Below are 24,467 nucleotides of genomic sequence, written 5' to 3' on the forward strand. Positions count from 1 at the left end.
CGTAATTGCCGTAGACTGGATAATCCCCTAAATGACAGTAGAGCAATTTGATTGGGTAGAACGAATTGACATCACGTGATTTTGACGCCATTGAAATTTAAATGTAAACAAACAAGGTCAGAAGGTTCAGTATGGGACAGCATCGTACATTTAGTTACTGACAAATAATTATGAGTCACCAAGCTTGACAATGCATGGTAATAAAAAATGAAAGCTAAGTGTACAGAAAAAATAAGAAAAAAATAGCCTTAGGATAACGACTTATCATTACACCTGGATATAGGATAACAGATGTATTGATATTCACTTTCATAAGGTTGACTAAGCCCATATCATAAAATGAAAACACAATAATGACAAGTTATATTTATTCAATACATAAAACTAAAAGACATGATTTGGTAATGCCACAAGCAAACACATATAAGACATAATATAAACATACAAATGCTGGGAAAAAAAAGGAAACTAGATATTTCAGATATGAATTTTTATTTAATAAAATGTAAAGTTGAATGAATATTTCTTTGTGGATTTCATAGTTAAAAAAATTTGTATAAAGTTATAATGCATTTTTTATATGGGGTTCTGTTCTTCTTTGTTTAAAAAATGCATAAAAATTTCAACCCAAAAACTTGAAATATGTGTTTCTTTTGTATTGGATTCTGTTACACTTAGTTTGAAAAAATTGGAAAAAGCATTAAAAATTTCAACTCAAAACTTGAAATATATGACTGAAATTATTTTCAAACAGTAAACATAAAATGAAAATGAGGCTATATTGTATCAAAATGAGGCTACCCTGTCAAGTTCTTTAAATAAAACAAAATACATCAAAGCTTAGCCAGTTTGAAAGTGACCAGCTTGATGCCAAATGTTAAAGGCTGGATTTTTTTTCTACATATTTCCCTTATTCAGCCAAATTTTCTGGTAATCTGGTTCTTTTAAAGAGGTTTTACAAGTAATAAGAAGCAAACATATATATAAATAGTACTTAAAACCATAATAACAAAAATAAAAATCTATACATCGACTAATTCTACTTACTAGAATTTGACCTTACTATCTAAATGTTTATCTAATCGACCATTTCATGTCTTAGACGGCTCTACGTTATACACATATTTTGTAAGCGATCATTTTGTTCAAATACTAACAGATCTGAAGATATTTTAAAATCATTTAATTTTTTAAAACAAGATTCAGGTAAACTTTTTCTTTTAAAGGTGGTACCTAACACCTGAACTAAAATTTATTTGGCTCAATTAATTTTCTTAAATTACACTGGTTATATAGCAGTTTGACAAACACTCATTTTGATCATTGAGAAGCTTAATATTCCCTGAAAAACACAATGTCATTAAAATGTTCTGCTGATTTTACAGAGTTATCTTCCTGTAGTGTTATGTACCACCTTAAATACCACAAATTCATCTATACAGCTGTATCAGTTGTTCACCTATGAGCAATTATGCTTTTCTTATGATTTTATTAGCCAATTCAATATTTCCAAATATTGTGGTTTACTGAAAATTTTGGCATTGATATAACAGGAAATTAGATTTCAAATAAAATGCATATATACAAAAGACATGAATGATGAGCATGATTTTTACATTTTTATGAGGATAATGTTTTTACAAAAGTAGAACGGCAGTTTATATCCCTCCTTTGCTGGAGTACAATAAAAATATGTCACTGAAATATAAATAAGCCTATGTACATCATTTGTGTGTTTGGAATGAAAAATTTAAAAAAAAGGGAAACTTTGTCAAATTCATTATGATAAAATGCAGTTTATGAATGAATGCATATGACTACCAAGAAGATATATTTTCAAATTTCAGGAACTTGAAAACCCTTTATATATTTGTCAAATTTTATCAGAATACAGTTTTTTCATGGTTTGGAAAACATTTGTAATGTCAATAGACAATTTTTATATTTGTAGGTTCAAACTGACCAAAAAAATACAAATATAAAATAAAAATTTTGCTGAACATTTAAATTTCTTGTTTTTTGTCTCTTTATAAAAGTAACAAAAAGTTGATATATCAGGAATGATATACAATAAATTCACAGAAATTTTGACCAATGGAGGGTTAAAATACCCTTTAACAAGATCTATAACAAATATGCTAGGGATATTATAATATATTATAATTTGGCCTACTTAAAGAACAAGGGGAGATAATTTCAACCAAGTTTCTATCTGCAAGGTAATGAATGGTATATACCTAGGTTTGTATTTTCAAATTATTTATTTAAATTACTTAAAAATAATAAAATAATGGTGGCTGTCTTAGTTACCCAAGGGATATTATCAATAATTCATTTTCCTCCACAGAAAAGGGAAAATACATAAACTACTATAAATGGTAGACGACTCTCTTTAACCAAGTTACCAAAGGTAGGTAATCCATAATTCATTTTCCTCCACAGAAAAGGGAAAATTGCATAATCTACTTATGGAACTGACTTTCCTAAACCAAGTTACCAAAGGGAGGTAATCAATAATTACCCCCAAAAACTTGGTGAAAAAAGATACCTCTGACAAATATTTTTTTTTCAACTCATTTTGGTTTTACATGATACTTTCTGATGACTATTTACACTCTGAGAATCTCAAGACTATTGTTATAACATATGGCGATCCAATCGGGCTGTGTTGATGACCACTGTATCTGATTTATCTCCCCTGCTGCTGTGTATGCCAAGATAGGATCCTCTATTGCCCTCGGCATGGACTGTATATCCCATATTAATGCTTGATGATCATCAGCTATAAATGGAAATAAAATAAATTACTAAATTTCTTAGGTGGATTTCATGCTTTGTGCTTTATTTCATCAAGTTTAAACATAGATAGTTGTTGTTTTTATCATTAAACTTATTGTAAATTTGTTTTTCTATTCTAAGTATTGGAAACAACAAGAGATGTAGCAAGGTTGAACAATACACATAACTTGAATTAAAAATAAAAAGTTTACACAGAGAAATTTCTCATATTTGTATGAAATTTGATGGTATCATGCCGATCTTGAAATTCAAAAGCCCAAACATTAACATTTTAACTACCATATATACAGCGGGTTATTTTCACGGATGTAAAATTTTGCAATTTTCCTTGAAAAAGGTATACAAAATATTTTGGTGGTTATTATTTTGGCAGATTTAAAACGTTAATAAATACCTTTGCATGTGCAGAATTTGTTTTGGCTATTTTGCAATTAGCTGCCAAAGACTTCAAAATTTTATCCTTCACCTTTAGATAAAAGATAAAATAGCTGTTCTAGTTGAGCTTAATAATAAGGCCGTTAGTTTTCTCGTTTGAACTGTTCTACATTGACATTTTGAGGCCTTTTATAACTGACTATGTGGTATGGGCTTTGCTCATTGTTGAAGGCCATACAGTGACCTATAATTGATAATTTCTGTGTCATTTTTATCTCTTGTGGAGAGTTGTCTCGTTGGCAATAATACCACATCTTCTCTTTTTATATTGAGCATGCCTTCTATTATTTCCAACACTTACCTGCTGTACAGATATGACAACTCGAGTGTGGAGCCCAGGCAATACTGTTGACACATGCTCTATGGTTGTTTAATCTAGCTACTGGTGTACAAGGAACTCTTACATCCAAAATCACCACCTAAAATATTAGTAAAATAACTTTTAAATTTTTTTGTCACAAATTATAAATCGAATTGAATAATACATATACATAGGTGATTAATGTCCATTGGGAAATATGACATGCATCCTGGTCATGGTTTTTTGAGTATTAGACTAACAAGCTGTTGTAACATTGTTTTCATGCCACAAATAAGTTCAAAATACATGTACATATACCGCGAGATTAGTTATTACTATTATGGGAAATGTTGCATAGGCGGATTTAGAGGGGGCCCAGGGGGCCCGGCCCGCCCCTTTTTTGGGAAAAAATTTGGTTGCTTATATAGGGAATCATTGAAGCGTGACTGGAGCGGGCCCCCTCTTAGGTCAGTCAGTGGGCCCCCACTTATGAAAATTTCTGGATCCTCCCTTGTGTTGGATACAACCCATGCTATCAAAATCAAAAATGGAAGTTGTAATTTTTGCAACTTCGTGGCAATTTAATTTTGCCATTTTCATATTCACTTGATGTAATTAGATAAGGAAAAATCCAATTTTTTTTTACTTTCGCAACGATTTATTTTCGCATTATTTTTCTACTCGAAAGTCATGAATTAAATTAGTTGGTTTACAGTTCATATATCTAGTGAAAAGATTTATTACAGAATCAAATTTTGGTTACCTCTAAAGCGTCCATTGCCATGGTTGCTAGGTAGTTAGGATCTTGTTTGTTCCATCCAAGTCTAAGTAATGGATGATGCTGTGGGTCTTCATAGATAATTGTAGAATGTTCTAGATGTCGAAGGTCAAACATTCTTACTGAACCATCTGCACCTGAAAAATTTCATAGAGAGCTATAATAACAAATTCCAAAGGTAATATCTTAACAAGAGGCTCTTAAGAGCCTGTGTGGCTCACCTGTATTTACTGATGCTTTAGAAATCATGTAAAATAAGGTTTTAATCATAATTTATAGTACAAGATATCATTAGATACTACAGTACCCTTCAAGAGGACCAACTCTCCCACACCCTACACCGAGGAAAATGTCGGAGCCACTGCGAAAAACTCCGATATTCCTCCCAAAATGTTGGGAGGAATTTGGGAGTAATCTCTCCCAAAATCAGGTAAATGTTTATTGTGATAACGAGCTCACTCTCTACACCGAGGAATTAATTGCCCTTATCCTACTTTGATCTCTACCGGCACAAGACTGAATGGGTAATTGGATTACCTGACAGGTAAAGGTTGAAGTAATAAAGAATTATATTTCCGGTCTACTGTATCAGTTTAAGTGTCAAACAGGTGTATAATTTTAAATGTCTTCTATTCTTATTAAATTTAATTTGTGGTAATAAAAACTGAAGTCAAATTATTTTCGTATTTTTTGTTAGCCCATCTAAAAATATCTTAACCTTAATGTACTTGCTTTTTAAACTAGAGGCTCTAAAGAGCCTGTGTCGCTCACCTTGGTCTATGTGAATATTAAAGGAAGCAGATGGATTCATGACAAAATTGTGTTTTGGTGATGGTGATGTGTTTGTACATCTTACTTTACTGAACATTCTTGCTGCTTAAAATTATCTCTATCTATAATGAACTTGGCCCATTAGTTTCAGTGGAAAATGTTAGTAAAAATTTACAAATTTTATGAAAATTGTTAAAAATTGACTATAAAGAACAATAACTCCTAAGGGGGTCAATTGACCATTTCGGTTATGTTGACTTATTTGTAAATCTTACTTTGCTGAACATTATTGTTGTTTACAGTTTATCTCTATCAATAATAATATTCAAGATAATGACCAAAAACAGCAAAATTTCCTTAAAACTAACAATTCAGGGTCAGCAACCCAACAACGGGTTGTCCGATTCATCTAAAAATTTCAGAGCAGATAAATGTTGACCTGATAAACAATTTTATTCCATGTCAGATTTGCTCTAAATGCTTTGGGTTTTGAGTTATAAGCCAAAAACTGCATTTTACCCCATGTTCTATTTTTAGCCATGGCGGCCATCTTGGTTGGATGGCCGGGTCACCGGACACATTTTTCAAACTACTAACCCAAAAGATGATTGTGGCCAAGTTTGGATTAATTTGGCCAAGTAGTTTCAGAGGAGAAGATTTTTGTAAAAGATTACTAAGATTTACGAAAAATGGTTAAAAATTGACTATAAAGGGCAATAACTCCTAAAGGGGTCAACTGACCATTTCAGTCATGTTGACTTATTTGTAAATCTTACTTTGGTGAACATTATTGCTGTTTATAGTTTATCTCTATCTATAATAATATTCAAGATAATAACCAAAAAGAGCAAAATTTCCTTAAAATTACTAATTCAGGGCCAGCAACCCAACAACAATTGTCCGATTCATCTGAAAATTTAAGGGCAGATAGATCTTGAACTGATAAACAATTTAACCCCGTGTCAGATTTGCTCTAAATGCTTTGGGTTTTGAGTTATAAGCCAAAAACTGCATTTTACCCCATGTTCTATTTTTAGCCATGGCAGCCATCTTGGTTTGATGGCCGGGTCACCGGACACATTTTTCAAACTACTAACCCAAAAGATGATTGTGGCCAAGTTTGGATTAATTTGGCCCAGTAGTTTCAGAGGAGAAGATTTTTGTAAAATATTACTAAGATTTACGAAAAATGGTTAAAAATTGACTATAAAGGGCAATAACTCCTAAAGGTGTCAACTGACCATTTCAGTCATGTTGCCTTATTTGTAAATCTTACTTTGATGAACATTATTGCTGTTTACAGTTTATCTCTATCTATAATAATATTCAAGATAATAACCAAAAACAGCAAAATTTCCTTAAAATTACTTATTCAGGGGCAGCAACCCAACAACGGGTTATCCGATTCATCTGAAAATTTCAGGGCAGATAGATCTTCATCTGTTTAACAATTCTACCCCATGTCAGATTTGCTCTAAATGCTTTGGTTTTTGAGTTATAAGCCAAAAACTGCATTTTACCCCTATGTTCTATTTTTAGCCATGGCGGCCATCTTGGATGGTTGGCCGGGTCACCGTACACATTTTTTAAACTAGATACCCCAATGATGATTGTGGCCAAGTTTGGTTTAATTTGGCCCAGTAGTTTCAGAGGAGAAGATTTTTGTAAAAGTTAACGACGACGACGGACGACGGACGACGACGGACGACGACGGACGCCAAGTGATGAGAAAAGCTCACTTGGCCTTTAAGGCCAGGTGAGCTAAAAAAAACGATTATAAAATATAGTGGAATATGTGAAAAACCAAATATTCTACTTCAAAGTTAGTCTTTATTTAAAAATTATATGTCTAAAAGTTTTGCATATGCAAGTAAAAAGGAAAATTTATTCACCATTCATTAGGCATAATAATAGCCCCGTAATAATTGTGTAAATCTACGGCCGTTTTTTTTTACGATTATCTAATTGCTTGAATGAATAAAAGATTTAAAAGCAAAATGTTGTTGTTAATTCTTTCAATTGTATTTAAGTTTAATAGAAAAATAACCAGATGCTCCGCAGGGCGCAGCTTTATACGACCGCAGAGGTTGAACCCTGAACGGTTGGGGCAAGTATGGACACAACATTCAAGCTGGATTCAGCTCTAAATTTGGATTGTGATTAAATAGTTGACACAGCATAGGTTTCTGACACAGAATGAATGTGTTCTAATGAACTTAAAATTTTTGTTTTCTCTTAGAGCAATTCACTATGCTGTTGAATATTAATCCTCTCAAAAAAATGTTTGAAGAAATTTTCTTTTTTATTTATGAAATTTCAAATGAGAAAAATTGAACCCAATTTTTTTAATCACATCCCCCTTTCCCTTATTCCAAAACTAATCTCAATTAAAATTTCTAATGGAGTTTGCAACAATAGCTACTCATTTAAATACATCATAAAATATTAAGATGTAAAAAAACTGCTTGTTATCACTGAATGGTAAAGATTATTTTAATTTATCAGTTGGTAGTAAAAAGTGAATATACATTGTATATTGTATATAACAAAGATTTAAGTTGATTCTGGACAAAGAAAGATAACTCCAATTAAAAAAAAATCTTCCTATTGCACAATATTTTGCAATTAGATATTTCTTGCTTACTATTCTGGACAAAGAAAGATAACTCTAATTAAAAAAAAATTTGCTATTTCACAATATTGTGCAATTAGATATTTCTTGCCATTGAGCAATACTGTGCAATTTAAAAGACTTGCTATTGCACAATACTTAATATAATAATTTTAGATCCTGATTTGGACCAACTTGAAAACTGGGCCCATAATAAAAAATCTAAGTACAATTTTGGATTCAGCATATCAAAGAACCCCAAGATTTCAATTTTTGTTAAAATCAGACTAAGTTTAATTTTGGACCCTTTGGACTTTAGTGTAGACCAATTTGAAAACAGGACCAACCAGGTGCTCCACAGGGCGCAGCTTTATACGACCGCAGAGGTCGAACCCTGAACAGTTGGGGCAAGTATGGACAAAACATTCAAGCGTGATACAGCTCTGAATTTGGATTGTGATCAAATTTTTGACATTATATGTTTTTTTTTTACACAAAACAAATGTCAAGATTTTACAAATCAATTAAAGATTTCTTCAAACTTTTTAAATCTAAAATTAAATAGTTGACACAGCATAGGTTTCTGACACAGAATGAATGTGGTCTAATGAACTTAAAAGGTTTTTTTTTGCCTTTCAGCAATTCACTATGCTGTTGAATATTAATCCTCTCAAAAAAATGTTTGAAGAAATTTTCTTTTTATTTATGAAATCTGAAATGAGAAAAATTTAAACCCCCCCTTTTTTTTCACATCCCCGTTTCCCTTTTTCCAAAACTGATATCAATTCAAATTTCTAATGGAGTTTGCAACAATAACTACTCTTTTAAATACATCATAAGATATTAAAATGTAAAATAAAGTGCTTGTTATCACTGAATGGTAAAGATTGGTTGGTAGTAAAAGTGAATATACATTGTTTATTGTATAAAACAATAAAAAAAACTTCATCAGCAACATTTTATATTGGCAAATTTCCAATGAAGTTATTTACATAAAGTTATTGGCAAATAAAAATAGAAAATGACATCATAGTCATGTCTGGCAAATGTCCAACATACATTATCTAAAAACATTTTTGATAAGATAAGGAAAAAAAGCTTCATCAGCAACATTTTATATTGGCAAATTTCCAATGAAGTTATTTACATAAAGTTATTGGCAAATAAAAATAGAAAATGACATCATAGTCATGTCTGGTAAATTTCCAACATATATTATCAACTACTATTCTATACAAAGAAAGATAACTCCAATTGAAAATTAATTGCTATTGCACAATAGTGTGCAATTAGATATTTCTTGCTATTGTGCAATACTGTGTAATTGAAAATTTCTTGCTATTGCACAATACTTGATATGGAATCCTGATTTGGACCAACTTGAAAACTGGGCCCATAATCAAAAATCAAAGTACATATTTAGATAAAGCATATCAAATAAGCCCAAGAATTTAATTTTTGTTAAAATCAAACTTAGTTTAATTTTGGACCCTTTGGACGTTAATGTAAACCAATTTGAAAACGGGACCAAAAATTAAGAATCTACATACACAGTTAGATTTGGCATATCAAAGAACCCCTATTATTCAATTTTTGATGAAATCAAACAAAGTTTAATTTTTGACCCCGATTTGGACCTACTTGAAAACTGGGCCAATAATAAAAAATTTAAGTACATTTTTAGATTCAGCATATCAAAGAACCCCAAGGATTCAATTTTTGTTAAAATCAAACTAAGTTTAATTTTGGACCCTTTGGACCTTAATGTAGACCAATTTGAAAACGGGACCAAAAATTAAGAATCTACATACACAGTTAGATTTGGCATATCAAAGAACCCCAATTATTCAATTTTTGATAAAATCAAACAAAGTTTAAATCTGGACCCTTTGGGCCCTTTATTCCTAAACTGTTGGGACCAAAACTCCCAAAATCAATACCAACCTTCCTTTTATGGTCATAAACCTTGTGTTTAAATTTCATTGATTTTTATTTACTTAAACTAAAGTTATTGTGCGAAAACCAAGAATAATGCTTATTTGGGCCCTTTTTTGGCCCCTAATTCCTAAACTGTTGGAACCAAAACTCCCAAAATCAATCCCAACCTTTCTTTTGTGGTCATAAACCTTATGTCAAAATTTCATAGATTTCTATTTACTTAAACTAAAGTTATAGTGCGAAAACCAAGAAAATGCTTATTTGGGCCCTTTTTGGCCCCTAATTCCTAAAATGTTGGGACTAAAACTCCCAAAATCAATCCTAACCTTCCTTTTGTGGTCATAAACCTTGTGTTAAAATTTCATAGATTTCTATTCACTTTTACTAAAGTTAGAGTGCGAAAACTAAAAGTATTCGGACGACGACGACGACGACGACGCCAACGTGATAGCAATATACGACGAAAAAATTTTCAAATTTTGCGGTCGTATAAAAATGAAGAATCTACATACACAGTTAGATTTGGTATATCAAAGAACCCCATTTATTCAATTTTTGATGAAATCAAACAAAGTTTAATTTTGGACCCCGATTTGGACCAACTTGAAAACTGGGCCAATAATCAAGAATCTAAGTACATTTTTAGATTCAGCATATCAAAGAACCTAACTGATTCATTTTTTGTCAAAATCAAACATTTTTTGTCAAAATCAAACTAAGTTTAATTTTGGACCCTTTGGACCTTAATGTAGACCAATTTGAAAACGGGACCAAAAGTTAAGAATCTACATACACAGTCATGACAGTTAGATTCGGCATATCAAAGAACCCCAATTATTCAATTTTGATGAAATCAAACAAAGTTTAATTTTGGACCCTTTGGGCCCCTTATTCTGTTGGGACCAAAACTCCCAAAATCAATACCAACCTTCCTTTTATGGTCATAAACCTTGTGTTTAAATTTCATAGATTTCTATTTACTTATACTAACGTTATGGTGCGAAAACCAAGAAAAATGCTTATTTGGGTCCCTTTTTGGCCCCTAATTCCTAAACTGTTGGGACCTAAACTCCCAAAATCAATACCAACCTTCCTTTTGTAGTCATTAACATTGTGTTTAAATTTCATTGATTTCTATTTACTTAAACTAAAGTTATTGTGCGAAAATCAAGAATAATGCTTATTTGGGCCCTTTTTTGGCCCCTAATTCCTAAACTGTTGAAACCAAAACTCCCAAAATCAATCCCAACCGTTCTTTTGTGGTCATAAACCTTGTGTCAAAATTTCATAGATTTCTATTAACTTAAACTAAAGTTATAGTGCGAAAACCAAGAAAATGCTTATTTGGGACCTTTTTGGCCCCTAATTCCGAAAATGTTGGGACCAAAACTCCCAAAATCAATACCAACCTTCCTTTTGTGGTCATAAACCTTGTGTTAAAATTTCATAGATTTCCATTCACTTTTACTAAAGTAAAGTGCGAAAACTAAAAGTATTCGGACGACGACGACGACGACGACGACGAAGCCAACGTGATAGCAATATACGACGAAAAATTTTTCAAATTTTGCGGTCGTATAAAAACTACTTAATTTTGACCTCGATGTCTTCACCAGTAAATTAATAGTTTATTTACGAAATGAACATACTTGTGTAAAAATAACCGGAAACTTTCGCTAAATTAATCTGAGCAGTTGAAAGAAAATTATAAAATTACGTGTCTGAAAGTTTTGTATCTTTGTATAATATTTATTTTCGCACAATGAATGTAAATTTGTGTATTTTAAACAAAAGATTTTAAAAACAATTATTTGCCGTGAGAAGACAATTCCACGATACACATCTCAGTTATCAACAGTTTGGGTTGAACTTGAACTTGACTTACTTAACAATGTTAAATGCTAAAAATAGTTAACATCAATTTTATCCAAGCACGAGTTTTTTTAAGGGCGGGAAAAAATATCGCGTACTAGTAAACTCAGGTGACCTTTCTAGACGACCGTGGGAAAGTCCATTCAAGGTTTCTAAAGTTGCAGAACGACATTTTTGTGCAATCGTATTGAGGCTCCGGAAGGTCCTTTTACAATTGATTAATCGGAAAAATATAATTCTTATCCGAATAAACGAGAACACATCTTTAACTATTTGAATGTTAATGTTTTATCTTTCAAAAAGGGAAGTAGCCTGGACATTAGTTATATGTCCATGGTCAATAATATAAATTACGGTTGATGAAATATTGAAATTATGATGGAAATTGTCCGGGTGAATAATTGTATTCAAATGACAATAATACGATAAAGAACTGCCAATTGTAGGCGTTTGGGAAATTTTGAAAATAAAATGATGACTGATTTAACTGGAATAGAATATTATGATGGGCAATTTTGAGGTTTGATATTAATTAAAGGATTAGTGACCTATCGGATAGCGATAAGCGTATTACTTATCATCACAACTTTTAACATCTTTTGTAAACGTTTACTGATTGAGCGTCATAAACTTGTCAAACGCATGAAGACCGGTAGAATTATAATACTTTAAAGTGAACATATTTTTACACTTTCCAAATTTAAATGACGAAATTGATATAAATACTTTCGTCAATTTGAAACCCGTTCTGTAAAATGCGAAAATGACGAGCGCTATCAATATAACTTGAAGTTATTTCCTTTGTTCAACAGACTTGTCATTTTACAGTTTCTGTTAGTAATTTAAATTATTCTAGTCTGTATAAATGTACCGAGGTTGTGAAACATAATATTTCACATGGCGCATTTAATTAAGTTTACTTGATGATCCGATGAATCGTGTTACCGAAAAAACAACATGATTTTATTAGCCAGTTGATTTTTTAAATAATGAACAATTAATGCGCCGATATTGCTTATTGAATGAGTTATAAAAGATGCCAATTGTGGCAAAATCGTCCTTGTTGAAAGAACGCAATGTATGACCTGACGGGATTGTAATAGAAACACAAAATAACAAGTATTTTCTTCATACTTTTTCGTATGTACGTTTTATTTCAAAGATAATGTCAAAGGACAAAAACATATAAGATAATAATAATCTTATTCTAAATGATATTGTCACATCTTTATCTGTCAAAGAAAGGAAAACATTTTCAATTTTTAATACCGTGATTTTAAAGCACACCTGTGCAACCAAGATCGTTTAATGTTCATAGGTAAATTATCTGGGTAATTCGATTATGTTGTCACGCGTCGTTAATTTTTAGTAATTCCGATGGCCAATAAACCAATTAACAGCCACGCGGTGTTGGGAGAGAATCTTTGGAGGATTTTAGGAGTGAAATCCGCGGTACTCCGTGTGATTCCGAGAAACACGGAAATCGGAAAAAAACGAAATCGCATAGATATTTTTGAAGGGTACTGTATAATAATATCTAAGATGATAGCCAAAAACTGCAAAATTTCCATAAAATTACTAACTGAGGGGCAGCAACCCAACAACTGGTTGACGGATTTGTCTGAAAATTTCAGGGCAGATACATGTAAATATAAATCTGATGGACATCCATCAGTCAGATTTGCTCTAAATGCTTCAGTTTCAGAGATATAAACCAAACACTGCATTTTACCCTATGTACTCATTTTTAGACATGTCTGCCATCTTGGTTCGCGAGCAGGGTCATCAGACACATTTTTTAAACTAGATACTCTTGTGATGATTGTGGACAAGTTTGGTTACATTTTGTCTTAGTAGTTTCAGAGGATAAGATTTTTGTAAAAGATTACAAAAATTTAAGAAAAATTGGTAAAATTGACTATTAAGAGCAATAACTCCTGAAGGGGTCAACTGATCATTTTGGTCATTTGACTTATTTGTAGATCTTACTTTGCTGAACATTTTTGTTGTTTAAAGTTTATCCCTATCTATAATAACATTCAAGATAATAACCAAAAACGGCAAAATTTCCTTAAAATTACCAATTAAGTGGTAGCAACCCAACAACCGGTTGTCCGATTCATCTGAAATTTTCAGGGCAGATAGATATTGACTTGATAAACAATTTTAACCCATGTCAGATTTGCTCTAAATGCTTTGGTTAGAAATCTACATTTTACCTCTATGTTCTATTTTTAGCCATGGCGGCCATCTTGGTTGGCTGGCCAGGTCAACAGACACATTTTTTGAACTATATACCCTAATGATGATTGTGGTCAAGTTTGGTTTAATTTGGCCCAGTAATTTCAGAGAGGAAGATTTTTTTTAAAGTTAACGACGCCGGACGACTCCAGGACGCAAAGTGAAGAGAAAAGCTCACTTGGCCCTTTGGGCCAGGTGAGATAAAAAGAAGAGGAGGGAGATACCAAAAGTATTCAAACTCATGAGTCAAAGAAAATTTGACAATGTTTCGACAAAAAATGAAAAACGAATGAAAGACATGAAAAACAAACAGTCTAAATAACAAAACTGTTGTTAAAATTCCTTCATTTCTATCTGGTGAGGGAAAATTGGTTATTACAACAAATATCATCAATCAATCAATCTAGCGACTGGTCTATCAATTTCACTAGGAGATATTCATCTGATGTTGAAATTAATCATGTTAATATTGCTTAGGGCTGTTCCATATAAACAGACATTATAGGGGAAGACGCTTCAAAATCTCCAATATGTGTGGAGTTTTTGTAATGTGTAAAAGTGCAAAAAATATCAAAAATTGCCTCTACCGATAACAATAATATAAAATTTTTAAAGTGTCTTATTTGGTAAAGATGTATGTTTAAATTGAACAGTCATTTAGTGAAAAATATATTGCCTTAGATTTACCTCAGTTCCTATTGAAAAATATTGGTTTCAACACCTGAAAAGTTCTGTTAATAAATGTGAAATAGGTAAAATAGCACATGGCTTTAAAATTAGATTGGTAAACATGCAGTGATGCTTTTAACCATTTTGCCATTTAATCTATTAGTGACTATATTTGTGTCCCTATATATGAATGTCTATTGTCTTATTAAGTTTGATATAAAATTATCAATTAACCATGGACAATGCTCACTTATTTTATGTTATACCACTGTCCCAAGTTAGGGGGAGGGTTGGGATCCCGTTAACATGTTTAACCCCGTCACATTATTTATGTATGTGCCTGTCCCAAGTCAATACCTGTAATTCAGTGGTTGTCGTTTGTTTATGTGTTAAATATTTGTTTTTCGTTCATTTTTTTCACATAAATAAGGCCGTTAGTTTTCTCGTTTGAATTGTTTTACATTGTCTTATCAGGGCCTTTTATAGCTGACTGTGGTATGGGTTTTGCTGATTGTTGAAGGCCGTACGGTGATCCATAGTTGTTAATGTCTGTGTCATTTTGGTCCTTTGTGGATAGTTGTCTCATTGGCAATCATACCACATCTTCTTTTTTATATCATGTCATTTTAATTTTTGAATACAAGTGGCGAAGAGGTCCAATTTAGGTAGATAATTTTTTTCACTAGGATAAATGTGATGTGAATGTGTGCTTACCAACACTGGCAAACATGTCTCTGCCACCTCCTGCCCGACTGAAAGCAATATCATACACCTCTTTATCATGGGCTATCAGTTGTGTCTTTACATGACCAGATACCAAATTGACTCGTCCCAGGACCTGACCAGTCTGAAAAGAAAGAAAATTGTATACCATCAATAACTTCTTTTAGCAAAATTCAAAGTAAAATAATACTTGCAAGTGATCTGTCTCATTGAAGACATCGAAACTTTACCAGTCTTTTATTGAACTTTTCATTTAACTTTGAAAAACAACCAGTCCTGAGGTAAGATATAAAGTTATTAGCAATGAGGGAAAGATCAAACTTTAAATTGGTAAATAAACCAGTTCATCATTGTTCATTGGTGAGAAGTTAAAACAATTATACTTTTATTGATTATATGTTGTTAGGTTTCTTTTAAAACATTTAAATAAAAAGAAATTTTGTGATATCATAACTTGGTATGAGTCATATTGTAATAAACTTTCAATCAGGGCTATTTCAGAAAAAAATGTATGGGGGGAGGGGTGTTGGAAGGCACATTATATTAATACATGGGTGATTGGTATCAGAGCAACTTTTCACACTGTAATGCACTATAATTCTCAATTACAATTGTTAAGTGGCGGGTGCTGACAAAAACTGCCTTCCAACACCTCCCTCCCCATCATTTTTTTCTGGAATTGCCCTCAGTTAAAAAGATATGAATCCATTTTTTTTAAAAATCTGTAGGGGTCAATAAGACCTTATGTACCAACCTCTAGTCCCCAAATTGTACATGTAGTGTCTATACTTGATGTTCCAAGAAGATTTGGATCCACTTCATTCCAGTCAAATGATGTCAATGGTGCACAAAAGTCTGAGTTCTTATTCTGAAATAAAATTATACAGGCTTGCCATGAGAAAATTATTGCAGGGTTAACTTGCAGCAAAATAAATAGGAAAAGGAGTCAGTACAGAAATATTTAGTCTTTAGCTTTCACTTCAAAAAATAAATTTATACTGTCTAAAAATTCTGTTGATTACATCATGAACAGCCATTTATTTTCAATATTTTTCATAGTGGTAAAGCTAAAAAGGTAAAACATGGACAGAGAAACAAGACTCTTAAATTGATTTTTTTTGCATTATATCATTTTTAAATATTGGTCAATTTAACTGTTTTTCAAAATGTTGCTTAGCCTTGTATTTTAAAAACAATGATTTAACAATATTGTCAAAAGTCATCATTAAGAAATTAGATATCAAAACTTGTAAAAATTGTAAATTGTGAATTCTTATATTTGATAAAGAAAAGCAGATATAGATGGGGGTATGAACGCAAATGAGATAACTATCAAACAAGGTCTAAATAACATGGATTTAAGCAGTGATATATAGGTAAATAACTTACATTGTTTAAGAGACATTCTAATCTTGTATCATTATCACTCACTCTCCATACCCTCAGATAATCACCACTGGTAGCTAACAGATCTGGGAAAACCCCTTTCTATAAATAAAATTACATATAGATATTTAAGATGTAAAAGTTATATAAAATCTATAAAAAATCTGACCAGCTAGTCTTACAAGCTTTTAAAATTATGTTCAAACACAAAATTTCAACTGCTCATCCTGTTTATTATCATGATTATAGTGTTGTGTCAGGTGTGAATGGTAAACAATTATTGAACAAATTATGTTTCAGATTTTATAATGTCTTACATGTAATTTTTTTCTTTACAGACATAGCTTTTGATTGCAAATCTTTGGTTAGTTATGTCGTAGAATAGAGAATGTGTCAAAGAGACAACCAATTGGTCCTCAAAGCATTTACAACATTCTGCACTCAGAGGCAGGCTAGCCTCTAAGCAGTAATGTATACAATCACGAGTTCAGCAAGTTTATTTACAACTTGTGTGATATAGACAATTGTTTGGTGTTAAAGAAAGTCCATAATCACATGGCAAAATCAAATAACAAAACGCATCAAAAACGAATGGACAAGAACAGTCATATTCCTGACTTGGTACAGGCATTTTCAAATGTAGAAAATGGTGGAATAAACCTGGTTTTATAGCGCTAACCCTCTCACTTTGATGACAGTCTCATCAAATTCCGTTATATTTACATTGATGCGTTAACTAAACAGACACAATAAATAAAATAGTCAAAATATGGGTACATCAGTCATCATCATATTATATGTTGAGACATCAAATTGTTTTTGTATGGTTTTATGTTGTTGAGTCGTATTACAAAATTTTCTAATGATTGATTGATTGTTTGTGTTTTAATGCCACTTCTGTGATATTTCATGGCAGCCAGTTTTTATTGGTGGAGGATTCAGAGTGCCTTGAGAAAACTACCTACCTTTGATAAGAAAACTGACAATACTAGTCAATTAAGATTGAACATGTTGAATTTGAGTGCACCTGCACTAGCGATTACAGTAGAACTAATTAGACCACTAAGGTCACAAATTGTCTAATGAAATTGAATGGTAAATCTTTATTTCCTTTACTAAACAAATCATATAATCTGAACAAGATATTGTATACTTCAATCAAACTTATATATCTACTGGTTCAAATGTCAATGTATGTGTTTTTTATTACTTACTGCATCAGGAATCCACATGATTTTGGTTGTAGGGTATGGATGGTCAAAAGTACTCTTGGCTGTGAATTCAGATGTTTCTTCATCAAGGGAGACAATTTGTACCTGTAACATAACAACATAACAAAATATTATCAAACCTGCCAATTTTATTAATCCCAAATTTCAATTAACAAAGGATAACACAAGATTAATGTATAGCGTATTTATCATATTACATTGTATATGTACTTTAATTCATTATATTTTTGTGGTTAACAAACTGGAGTTGCCTTAAAAAAAGTTAACCATGAATTAAAAGCTTCAAAGATTTTTTATTTAGAGTTTTAGAGCTTTTATTCACACTTTGGTAAATTCACAAATCAAATATATTTCAAAAATACAATTTTCCAGCAATCCATAAAAAAACTCATTATCAATTAATTAAATGAAACACTTATTCAGTTTTTCTTTAGAATACAACAAATACATTTACCATTTTAATTTATAATGCTTTCTTTGAAACAAAGAAAATAAACAAAATTAAACTGCTCTCTTAGTCAAATACATTTTGCTAAACATTTTGAATCCTAAGTAAAAACATTAGACATCTATATTGTCTATACATTTGTTAAAAAAAAAGTACACAATATTTTTCTTCTTTTTAAATTCACTTACTTTGTTGTTATATTCCTCCACAAAACTACCAAGAGCTAAGCGAAATCTTTTATCAGGTCTTATGCTCCAGTTCATACTATATACTGTCCATGGTGCATCATACTTATAAATCTCTTTCCTCTTTCCCGGGGGTGGAGCAGGAGGAGCTCCTGGCAAGGCACACATTTTTATTGCTGAATAGAGAATTAGAAAATTAATTATACCGTCAGACTTCCATAAATGTACATGTACATGTACATTGTATGTGTAGTCATGGTAGTGGCACAATTATACAATATATACACAGAAAAAAAAAAGAAAACCCATTGTCATTTTATGTCATGAAAGTATCCTTTTCTTCACCATTCTTTTATCCAATTGGTTGGTCAGGGACCTCCATAACCTGTTTTTAAGGAGGTAGACCTTGGATCAGGGAGATAACTCTTTAAATCAGTTATGCGTTTGTAAAATTCAGGTTTCGCCAATGAATTTGAAGCATTTACCTGAAACAGATTGGAAATAATCTATGTATCCAAGAAGCTTAAACATATTTATGAAAATGGCTGACACAAACGTACTGATGATTTTAAGAGTTATCTCCCTTAACCTAGGTCTACCTCCTTAAGATGGCACACAACATTTTTTTATCCCACCTTGTCATTAGTTATTTACCATTTGATTGATTTAACATTATCACATCATACATGTCGTATGACCCCCTATTGTCACTATTTGCTGGGGATTTCCCCCATTGAGGCTCCCAAATGGAAATGTTGGAAGAGCAATTTTGTCCACAATCTTAAACAAAACAATTTTTAACAATTACTTTTATAATGGCTATGGGCTTTAAAAATCAAAGAGAATCATTATTATGAACAGTTTTAAAATATTCCAAATCAAGCCATTAACTTTTAAAATCTTCCCTGTACATTGTATTTTCATGAATTTCGAGAATTTATAAGGGGATGAACAGTAAAAAAATCAATAAAAAAAAAGTAAAAAAAAAAGGGAATTTTCATTGTACTTATGAACTCAAAATCGTTATTTTTTTTGTATTAACCTTTATAATTCTTGCATCTACTTCCTTTTTTCGTTGCATGAAACTTTGAGTAAAATATTTATCAGTCTAGTATAATATCATGAATATAGGATGGAATGCAATACCAATTTCATTTTAAATAATTCAACGATATGAAAAAACATTACCTGATGATAGGGTTTCTTTGCAGGGGTGTGGAAATATTTATTGTGAGCACTTGTCCCTGGGCAAGTAAAACTAAAAATTTTACTTGTCCGGAAAACAATTTATTTGCCCTGATGATCTTAATAAATATTGAAGTATTTCTTGTTACCTAATATATGCTTCTTACTTAGCATGCTTAGCACTATTGTGCATCACAAACAAATGAAATCCATTTGTTTATATGTGTAAACAAGAATGTGTCCTCAGTACACGAATGCCCCACTCGCACTATCATTTTCTATGTTCAGTGGACCTTGAAATTGGGGTAAAATCTCTAATTTGGCATTAAAATTAGAAAGATCATATCATAGGGAACATGTGTACTAAGTTTGAAGTCGATTGGACTTCAACTTCATCAAAAACTACCTCGACCAAAAACTTTAACCTGAAGCAGGATAGACGGACGGACGAACGGACAGACGGACGGATGAACAGACGGACACACGCACAGACCAGAAAACATAATGCCCCTCTACTATCGTAGGTGGGGCATAAAAATTAGGAAAGTAGAAAATGGGTTAACAGCAAGGGGACAGACACCTAACAGCAAACCAACTAATGAAATGACATGTAAAGGACAATTTTGCAGCAGTTTGGGAATAAAAATTGTAGCCAGTAGGTACACAATATACTAAATTTGAGGACAGTGATTGAAGAAATGTAAACTAAATAATAGATCAACTATTGATTTTGTGGTGTTTCTCTCAACTGACACGCTTGTTTTTTTCTTGATTATTTATTATTGTCTTGATGTACAATTAAAGCGTCCCTTCTATTTACCAGTTTGACTACAAATAATGTTGACCTTTCATCTATAAATAAGACAAAAACTGAATTTATTTTCCGAATTTCCATAGATAGCCAGGGGCAATCTGATATCCACGAAGTCTGAAATTCTCGCTTCCTTTTTTTTTCCTCCGTTTGCATTTAAGTTTTTCTACTCGACTCATGATTCTATTTGTCTTGCTTGCCCAGCTTTTTATTAAGTATTTGTCAATCTGAATCTCGATACAAAATTTAAAGAAATATCACTTCTGGTAAATGATGGATCAAACTTAATCGACGATCCCGGGTCAATGGACAAAGCCAATGCAATGTTATGCGACTCGGGTTCGCATACTTATTTTTACTTATTTTTACTTATTTTGGTAATCGATCTATTTCCGGTATCATGTAATATTTATCGTCATGAACATTGATGTTTTTACTTGCTGATTATTGGTTTCTTTTACATAAATTAAACATCTTTATACGTTTTGAAATTAATTCTATGTCTTTTTTTTGTTATTTGACTTTTGTCTTTTTTTACTTGTCCACGGGCAACCAAGACAAAAATAATTACTTGTCCAGTTGTTCAAATGTACGAGTCGGGCGAGTCAGGCATAGCGTTTCCACACCCCTGCTTTGTTTACATTGCATATGACGTCATTACTGAAATAAACGTCACAACTAAAATCCCTTACAACATTGTACAAATGAACAAAAATCAAACGTTACAGTATTTCCGTTTTGAAATAAAATATGTTTGAAAAAAAAAAAAAAAAATCATTCAGACTTCGTCTCCCATACCTGCCAACTTTTGAAAATGGCCATGGGGGTTTTTGTGCGCGGCACCATTTTTGAGGGTAGAATTTTTCGCGGCATTTTTTCGTGTGATGATTTGGCTCCTAAAAGTGTCTGACATACTTCTTTTTTTTTTGGGGGGGGGGGGGGGGGGATAGTTGAAGATGCTATTATAACCTATCTTTTTTTAAATTGTTTGATTGTTGTATTCTTTTTGTTGAGATAAACACCAGTAAGATGACTTTATGTTTGTCTGATACATTGTCAAGAAATAAAAAAAAAAGTAATAATTTTAATAATTTAATAACAAAAAAAACAACAATATATGAGGGTCTGGAAATGGGGGGTGGGGGGGGGGAGTGTCTGTTGTTCTGTAAACATTTAGTTTTCACCCCTTTTTTCTCTAATCTTCAAAAAATTAACCTCTTTCTTTTCTAATCTTCAAAAAAATTTGACCACGTATTTCTCCAATTTTCATTTTTTTTTGCCCGTTATTCCCTTATCTTCATTTTTTAAGGGCATTATATTCTTTAATCATTTAACCCCATCCAAACCCTCATATATTATATAGATCAATATCACAAGCAGTACTAGAATGTTTGAAGACATCATTAAGGCCACCGTAGTCAACTTTAAAGTCTCTGTTGCAAACTTTACAAAAGGCATGTGACAATCCTAACGTTGATTTAGACAACCAGCCCCTGTACTTGACATCATTCTCCCATTTCTCTTAGTATTTGCACGAAGCAACACGCTTTTTTTTCTTAGGCGGTGACAGAACTATTTTGCAAGTGATAACTCGCCCATCATGATTCCAATTTTTATAAATTTAACACCCAAGCTAAAAAAAACAACTCAAAATTTCGATTCTTTGATTGTTTACTATGCCGACATTAATCAACTGGTGAATGTGTGATCACTTAATTTTGAACAATGATAGTTACCACGAGTACATTGAAAATTCCTGACTGTAAAATATAACTTTTTTTATTATTGTAACATTTTGATGTCACCATAGCCAGTGCCAATTAATTAAAGTAAAGGTTAATTTGTAAAAATCACATGCATGTTTTAACAAAGTCTTTTCAAATGTAAACAATGAAACATTCGTAAAAACCAACGTTATTTGATGCAACATAGATATATAATTACCGATGAACTGTTAATCGATGATATATGTAGAACAAAATCAAATTAGAATGTAAAGAAATGATTCATTTTGCCTGATTTATGACATATTTTGATGTTTAAAACACTAGACAGGAAATTTCTTGGTCAATAAAAATAGGATTACGATTATCGTAAATTCCGTTTTGAAGTGTTGATGAATAAATAAATGAAATTTCTTCTGAATTAATTTGATGAATGAACAAACATTGTTTAAAGATTAAATGAATATCTTTTGATAATAAATTTTGATTAAAAATTATTTAATTTACGACAATAATCGTAAATCGATTTTCGATCGACGTTCATGAAATGCTTGTAAATGTAACAATAAATGATCATAGTCATAAGCGTTTAAAAGATATTTGTATGTTTTATTTTGTGCGAGCAAAAACATTCAGCGGGAAATGCCCCAAATAAATTAATGAACGAAAATGACAGAATTAGAAGGATCAGAATCCATGGACAAGCCCGTAAACGTACCTGAGGCTCTATTCAAGGACGTCAAATACTATGTCGTTGGCGATATTGCAAAAGAGGTCCAAAATTATTCAATATTTACTAAAATTATCGCTTTCGGGTCGATCCGGCCCCACGTCGATCCGGCCCAAGTCGATCCGTCCCACGTCGATCCGGCCCCACGTCGATCCGGCCCATATGTAAAGTCGATCCGGCCCCAATAAAAAAAATATTTCTAAGGAATAAAAATAAATATATATTAATTGTAATTCATAAATGTTTATTATTATTATTATAATGTTAAAGGTGTACGGTAAACAAATTAAAAAAGGCCTTTGAAAAATATTTTCCTTAGATGAGTATAAAACAACTAGGTTGATTATGTCTTTATTACAAGTTTTCAAGATTATTGGCTATAATTATATTAAAACATATATAAAAGAATTTAGACATCAACATTAATCAGCAGTAATTAGCATTTTCTTATAATTGTGATCCTAACAAGTTTCATCTTGTGTAACATGTAATAACAAATAGTTACATACATGAACGGTACAAGCCGATCCCCAAGCTGATACATATTAACTTTGTTTTTCTTAAGTTCATAAATTTTTTCAAATTAGGAAATGTTGTTTGATTTGCCGAATCGTTTCTATAAAAGAGTGCTGATATTATATTACGGAACATTAATAAATCAGCATTGGATTGAATTAAGTGATTACGAGTGGCATTACCTTAGTTCACAATCATCAGACAACTGTTGAATAAACAAACCAATTATAGACTAATGATTCGATTAAATATTAAAGTCATAATGATGCGTTAAATTTTATAGGTCCATTGGACGGAAAATATTTATTTAGCTATTCTGTGTGTGAACTGAATAAAAAAAAATCGCCATGAAATTCAAAGTAAAAGTTATCATGGAAAATAACTTCATAATTTAAAAATGTAGAAACTGCGATACAAACGGACACAATAACACTCATTTTCGTATCGATTTAAAATAGTTCTTTAACTGGTACTCCAATACTTCACTGACCTGTTGTCATCCATCATCGATCGGACACATTTTTCAAATTCCATCTATACTGTTAAAATTTGTGACAAATTCCTCCAAAAACAATATAGTTAATTCATATTTTATCATGGGGCCGGACCGACTTGGGGACGGATCGACGTGGGCCGGATCGACTTGGGCCGGATCGACTTTGGGCCGGATTGACTTGGGGCCGGATCGGTTTGGGGCCGGAACGACCGGATACCAAATTATCTAGTACCACAGGGGCTTGTTTAGTGGGTCAGACGAGGTTTTACTGTCAATGGCGATCGCTATCCTATATAAAATTGGTCAGACGAGGTAACCTCGTCTGACCCACTAAACAAGCCCCTGTGCTAGTACTGTGATGTCTGATGAATTTCTTCTACTTTAGTCACACCATCTTCCTCCACCAATAAGGCTAAAAATATATGTTTGTTTACAGTAAGAAGTTCAACCATTTGTTTAGCACCAACCCTAAATCATCCTGTTGTAAAGTAAAAGATTAAGTTGAACTCATGTCATGAATTTCTATTTAGTTAAGTTAGAGTTCTCAAAATAATGGCTAATACGAATGGCCAATTAACACCATAAATACCAGAATAACACTTGAAATTTTAATTTT

General features: G+C 32.0%; 2 protein-coding genes across 3 annotated transcripts in view; one reads left to right on the top strand and one right to left on the bottom strand.

Moving 5' to 3' along the window:
- Positions 1–354: 354 nt before the first annotated feature.
- Positions 355–22,480, bottom strand: LOC139482028 (DDB1- and CUL4-associated factor 7). The gene is made up of 9 exons (XM_071265664.1): positions 22,330–22,480; positions 18,393–18,565; positions 17,739–17,840; positions 16,528–16,626; positions 15,893–16,006; positions 15,130–15,262; positions 4,299–4,450; positions 3,536–3,653; positions 355–2,782 (listed from the first exon to the last, which is right to left on the bottom strand). Exons 2-9 carry the CDS (start codon positions 18,555–18,557, stop codon positions 2,610–2,612), a joined length of 1,056 nt encoding a protein of 351 aa, XP_071121765.1. The 5' UTR covers positions 18,558–18,565; positions 22,330–22,480; the 3' UTR covers positions 355–2,609.
- A 209-nt stretch (positions 22,481–22,689) lies between these two features.
- Positions 22,690–24,467, top strand: part of LOC139482047 (PAX-interacting protein 1-like) — a 42,490-nt gene continuing 40,712 nt past the window's right edge. For both annotated transcript variants that reach the window (XR_011654756.1, XM_071265694.1), the window contains exon 1: positions 22,690–22,883. Coding sequence is in view for 1 of the 2 variants with exons in the window: in XM_071265694.1 (XP_071121795.1) it covers positions 22,779–22,883 (105 nt within the window). In the remaining variant the exon portion in view is untranslated. The remainder of the gene's footprint in view (positions 22,884–24,467) is intronic.

The sequence above is a fragment of the Mytilus edulis genome, chromosome 7 (genome assembly GCF_963676685.1).
Source record: "Mytilus edulis chromosome 7, xbMytEdul2.2, whole genome shotgun sequence".
Taxonomy (NCBI): domain Eukaryota; kingdom Metazoa; phylum Mollusca; class Bivalvia; order Mytilida; family Mytilidae; genus Mytilus; species Mytilus edulis.

What these genes read in the sequence shown, in the direction of transcription:
- LOC139482028 (XM_071265664.1), bottom strand. Translation starts at nt 18,557, where the DNA reads ATGTGTGCCTTGCCAGGAGCTCCTCCTGCTCCACCCCCGGGAAAGAGG. An exon ending in TAGAATGTCTCTTAAACAAT is followed by an intron (nt 16,007 to 16,527) that starts GTAAGTTATTTA and finishes ATTTTATTTCAG; the next exon opens with AATAAGAACTCAGACTTTTG. An exon ending in TTGTCATATCTGTACAGCAG is followed by an intron (nt 2,783 to 3,535) that starts GTAAGTGTTGGA and finishes TTCCATTTATAG; the next exon opens with CTGATGATCATCAAGCATTA.